This window comes from Lycium barbarum, chromosome 4 (assembly GCF_019175385.1).
Source record: "Lycium barbarum isolate Lr01 chromosome 4, ASM1917538v2, whole genome shotgun sequence".
Taxonomy (NCBI): Eukaryota; Viridiplantae; Streptophyta; class Magnoliopsida; order Solanales; family Solanaceae; genus Lycium; species Lycium barbarum.
The window spans coordinates 87,456,900-87,463,185 of NC_083340.1; the positions used below are offsets into that span (position 1 = coordinate 87,456,900).

Here is a 6,286-nt window from a genome sequence, read left to right on the forward strand (position 1 = left end):
GTCAGCAAGTGAAGGCTGAACACCAAAGGCCTGGTGGTTTGATTCAGAATATTGAGATTCCCAATGGAAGTGGGGTTGATTAATATGGACTTTGTCATGGGTTACCCAACACAAAGGCCAAATTTCATTCCATTTGGGTGATTGTTGACAGACTTACAAAGTCTACATATTTTCTTCCTGTAAAGACGACTGATACTGCAACGAATTACACCAAGCTATATTTAAAGGAAATAGTTAGATTACATGGGATTACAACATCCATCATATCTGATAGAGGTACGCAATTCACCGCTCATTTCTGGAAATCGTTCCAAGAAGGTTTGGGAACTCATGTAAATTTGAGCACTTCCTTCCATCCTCTAACATATGGGCAAGCAGAGAGGACTATCCAAACTCTTGAAGACATGTTGAGAGCTTGTGCGATTGATTTTGGAGGAAATTGGGATGAGCATCTACCTTTTGTAGAGTTTGCTTAGAACAACAGTTATCAAGCGAGCATTCAAATGTCTCTTTATGAACCACTTTATGGGAGGTATTGTAGATCTCCAATTGGGTGGTTTAAACCTACCGAAGAGAGCAATTGGGTCCTGTCTCAGTTCACGAAGCAATTAAGAAGGTGAATCTCATTATGTAACGACTCAAGACAGCTCAGAGTCGACAGAAGTCTTATATGAACATGAGGCGTTGTGAGCTAGAGTTTGTTGTTGGTGACAAGGTATTCTTGAAAGTGTCGCCAATGAAGGGAGTAATGCGGTTTGGCAGAATGGGTAAGCTTACTCCTCATTTTACTGGCCCTTATGAAATTGTGAGAAGAATTGGGAAGGTGGCTTATGAGTTAAAATTACCATCTGAGATAGCTATGGTGCATCCTGTGTTTCACATTTCGATGTTGAGGTTGTATAAAACTGATCCTTCTCATATATTGACTCATGAAGAGATTGAAGTCAATGAGGGGTTGTCTTATGAAGAACTTGGGCAAATCTTAGAGCGACAAGTCAGGATATCGAGGATGAAAGATGTAGCTTCGATTAAAGTCCTGTGGAAAAATCATAATACCGAAAAAGTGACTTGGGAAGCAGAGGAGAATATGAAGAAAAGATACCCTCACTTATTCCTTATTACAAGTATGTGTTAACAAATATGTGCAATAGTACAGACTAAAGGTGTGAATCCCTAATTTCATGTTTAGGCCTGTTTGTTGTAGTTGTAGGAGTCCCTGTGAGGGACACATTATTATTGTTAAGGTGTTAGCTGAATTTTGTTTTGGGATATCTTGCAACACAAAGAAACTCTAGTAATTTTTTTTTGAAAACTTGAGGATTAGGCCATAATTTTCATTCGGGGACAAATGATCCTGAGAAGAGAATAATATAACACTCTGTAATTTTGGGTTAGGTATGAATGTGTTAAATGGGTACTAATGTGACATTTTATCCATATAAAGTCTTATCGGGATGAGTTTGGGTGGAAATAGTTATTTTAAGGTCAAGACAAATAGTGGGGTCTTAAGATTCGATACTAAAAATGAAAGTTGTAGCCTTTTGAAATACCGTTCCAACCATATATAGCTCACCTCAAACGGAGCTCTGTGCTAGGAGTTATGCCTATCTTACCGAATGTTGCCGGCAGTCGCGATACCCTTGCGTCACAAGGGTGGCGCGAATATTTCAGGTCTCTGACAGATTTCTGGCCTTGTAAGACACCTTCACGATGCTATGGTCTCACAAGGGAGGTTCCTCGCGATGGTCTTGCGATGCAAGGGCACCGCGAGGCCCTGTTTTTCTGGTTCCGAACTATACAAGCTTCTAACTTCATCAAAACCCTTCCCCACTTTGTTTTGGACGAATTTATGAGAATAAACAACACTAAGGTTTCCCTAAAACATCTAAAGTGAATTCTTGATCAATTCCCATCATTACTACATCATGCAATATAACTTCAAATTAACACTCATTCATCCTTTAAAACCATAGATTCTTGAAAATCGAAGAAAGAGAAATCGAAGAAGACTTTGGGAAACTTCTTAAAGGTAAGATATTAGATATTTGCTAATGTTATTTAGAGGATTTAGATAGTGTAGTGTATTATAAATGATAAATCCATGGGTGATCTACGGGGGATTTAAGAAAACATTTTTGGGCACAAAAAGCCCTAGTTTTTTTATAAGGCTTGAAACTCTTAGAATGTGGTTAAAGTTCTGAAATTTATCATTATTAATCATCGTAGAGTGATTATTGAACCTCGTAAAACCCGTTTGGTAGCGTTATAGCGGGAATCGAGGTAAATGTCTTTTCGAACATACTTTTCAGCCTTTAAAATGGTTTATTTTATAAGATTTGTGTACGTGGGGGACAAGACTACATTAACTGTATGTGTATTATATATATTCGTGATTTCGCCTATAAAAGGACGATTGAAATTAAATTATAAAGCTTCGAACTTTGAACATGAATTGCCCCTACATGTGATGCGTTAAACTTGAATTCGACGATTTTGATATTTGATTGTTTTTCCCTGTGATCGGGTTTCGTTGAATTGAAATTTGATTAATGATTTAGAAAATGATTTCCAAATCGGTTAATGGATTTATATACCTCTACTAATGGGATGACGAACATAATTCATAATGAATTATGCAGCTTCCATGCCATGATTTGTGATTCGGCTAATACGCCCTGATTTATATTATTTGTGTTTGGCCTAGCTACTCAAGAGAAAGGGTAGTCACCATGGATCCTAGTGGGGTTAGCCTAGCCATTCTGGAGGAAGAGTGGGCTTTGAGGGTTGGTAGCCCCAGTGTAGTCTTTGCCTACCTATTCGGGAGGAATGGTAGCCATCATGAGTTGATAGCTCTGATATGCTGCTTCTGTGCAGTTTTGGGTACCTTAAGCGATCATCCCTTCGTTATGTTGATTTGGGCCTGTATTGGCATGTGTCATAGTTTGGTTGCCTGTGAGTGGCTTGTTGACGATCTTGAATTCATGAGTGAGAAGACTTAACGTGATTAACGGTATCTTATGTTATTGGCTTTTACTAGTGATGTTACTAGGGTTACTGGCTTATTCTATCTTTGGATATCGAACTATTTAAAGAACTTAAGGTAACGAGAACGACTGAAGTATTCAAAGTGATTATTTCTTCATCATTGACTTATACTAGATATTCATGAGATGTTATCGTTTGTTGTTAACTGTTTTTCAATACTGTTTTTAGTTACACTTATTACTTATATATTTTTCTATATAACTATTATCTCAGAGACACACACTGAGTACCTAGTATTTAGGCATACTATTATTGTTTTTGATGGTGTGTTAGGTAACACAGAAGAGCAGGTTCGTGATACACGTACAGAGTAGGATAACTTGTTGCTTTTCAGATTATTGGTGAGCGCACATGCTTTTTCGTGGGACTTCCCTCTATCTCAGATTATTGCTATTAGCTTTTGGGTTGCGTCCCGAAGTTATACTATTCATTCATTTATCTTAGAATCTCCATAGATAGATGTTATTATTGTGGATAGTTGTTGAAGTCATCATTTGAAACACTGGTACTTTTTCTACATATTACGATTGGTTATTTATATTAGACTTCTGCTGATTACTCTTATAAGTGTGGGATGTTTTCATTTATCCCTAAATGACTTGTTTTAGATAAATGATGAAAGACTTAAAAGAGAATAGATTTTTATTGATCTTATAAGGTGCTTCCGGTATTGTTCATTGCACCGGTTGCATGTTGTGCCAAGGTGGGGCTTGGGGCATAACAAGAACCCTTGGGCTAACTACAAAGAAAAGAAAAATATGAAAAAGAGCCTGAAGATGAAAGGCGGAATGAGTAAGCACGCACATACTAGAAAAGTGCAGGGCCTACTATTATTCTTGCCTTTCAATGCTTTGCTGTGGAAATTTCCTTCCTTATTCTCAGCCTTGGGCTAGAAGAGTCCAAATCTGGACCCGAATCAAACCCTTCACCACTGGGGCCCTCCAGGGATAGATGAAGAAGAAGGGTGGCAAGTGAGGAAGAATAGAAATATGATGTCACACCTCATACTTTGGTACATTATGTTCGTTATAAGTCAGTCGACAAAATCTCATAAATCAAGATTATCTTTGAGGTTATAAGTGCTTAATCCAAGTTTAACAAGTGTTAAGAAAGTATCGTATAGGTTAGAGGTTAAACGAATCGAGGATGTTATAACCCGTACTTTTAGGGTAAAACTAGGATTTCTTAATATGATAAAGAGGTCATGTTTTAAGGTTTTTGAATCATATAGTATTCGTATGTTAAGTTTGAAGTCAAGCAACTTGTAAATAAAAATCAGCAAAAGTTATCAAAAATTACGTTCATAAGTTTTGTTATACCCCATTTTAAACAGGTCAAATCGGAGTACAACATATTGGTGATTCCCAAATTATTAAACTTAAGGAGTCGCCACCTAATTAATTTTAAAGGTGAATTAGGATACCTAAATATTAACTAAGGCAAAGTGAAACTAAACCTCCGTTAATGATCTGCTTAATTAGTGTAATTCTAGGTAAGGGTTCTTGATTATCCTAAAGGGAAGGAGTTAGGCATCCTTTAGAATCCATTAATTATGGTTACCGACCAAACTTAGGTTAATATCAAAAAAAATATAATAAATAATATTTTATAAGTAATTTTAAGAAAGATGTCTCATAGAATGCATATACGTAATTAAAATAGAGAAATCTTGCAAATAAACAATATAATGCGTCTCTAAACTTGCATAAGGAAATAATTATCTTCAAAGGCCAAAAATCATTTTTTTATAAATCATACATCTTAATACCATTTTTTTATTTTAATAAAAATAATTCCACCACAACTTGCGTGAATTTTAAATAAGGAATTGCATATAAATAACAGCTTTTAAAAAGAAGCTTTAGCAAATTGGAGCCTTGGGTAAAATTATGTTATGTGAATATGGCAATGCAACCAAAAATCTAGATTTATTTTATAAATATGATGCAAAAGGACGTGAGTTTTCTTTCTCCCTTTTATTATTTTTTATTAACTATATTCGGCTAAAAAAAACATGCATAGTTGGATAAATCTTGAGAAATTGTTTATAAAATATACTTGAGTTCATATTTGCATGTTAATGACGTTTTAAAATTTCTAAGATAGTAAGAATAAAACATGATTCCCTTAACTCAAAATATGTATTCACGCTATTGAAAATCAATTGTTCTAATAAAAAATAAATATTATAGATACTATAAATAATTTTAACATAAAAAGATTTCTAAGATAGTAAGAATAAAACATGATTCCCTTAACTCAAAATATGTATTCACGCTATTGAAAATCAATTGTTCTAATAAAAAATAAATATTATAGATACTATAAATAATTTTAACATAAAAAGAAGAGAATAAAACCTATGGAATTAATCGTTGGTTTCTCCCTTAAATTAACTACCCATTATTATTAAAACCCTACCCACTAACTCCACTAAGATTCATATAAACTAAGAAAACAAAACCAAAGTAAAATGTTAGTCATAAAATATAAATCAAATGCACAAAAAGAAAATAGAAATGAGGGATAAATAATTAATTGGATCGGCCCATTTTAGGGGGTCATTGTTGCGATCTGTTGCTGCTGTTGGGCTTTGGCCCAGAAATCTTTTTTTTTTCATTGCTGCAGACAGGGGACTGACTCAAGAGAGAGAAGTCATGTTGGGATTTAGCCCAACACCGAATGCGGAAGAAGACGAGTCTCTCGGACTCGTATGCGATGGTCATGCATAAAAACGAAAGAAAAGGATTAGCACATAATCAATAAGTAAGGCTAAACATATATAATGTAAATTCAAAACAAACCAGTAGATTATGTATATACTGTGTATATTTAAGTATACCTCATGTATACACATTCATAAGGATGCGTAGAAGGTTAATATCGGAAAGCTTTTTCCCCCGTCTTCCCGATGTTGCACAAGTTCCAAGGGATTTCATGAATCCCAGGCATGGCTTACACCGGGGAGGGTTCAAGCTTGATCCATAATGACCCACTAACTTCCCTATCAATGTGCTAACCACAACTTACTTGTAATATACACTCATATACATACTCAACAATGGTATACTTATAATGTAAGAGCATATAAAAATTAACAGATGCAGGAATCATAACATGCTTACAGAACTGAAATTTTATTTCCGAATCAGTTAACACAAATCAAGCACACCAACTAATGGTCATACATCTGATGGCATACCCGAAATGAAGAGACTAAACACTGCCTAGTCATGAGGAA

At 35.2% G+C, this 6,286-nt stretch overlaps 1 protein-coding gene across 1 annotated transcript; it reads left to right on the plus strand.

Moving 5' to 3' along the window:
* Positions 1 to 676: 676 nt before the first annotated feature.
* Positions 677 to 1,135, plus strand: LOC132637584 (uncharacterized). The gene has a single exon (XM_060354651.1). It carries the CDS (start codon positions 677 to 679, stop codon positions 1,133 to 1,135), a length of 459 nt encoding a protein of 152 aa, XP_060210634.1.
* The last annotated feature ends 5,151 nt before the right edge of the window (positions 1,136 to 6,286 follow it).

Excerpts from the sequence above, each read along its gene's own strand:
- LOC132637584 (XM_060354651.1), top strand. The coding sequence starts at position 677 with ATGAGGCGTTGTGAGCTAGAGTTTGTTGTTGGTGACAAGGTATTCTTG.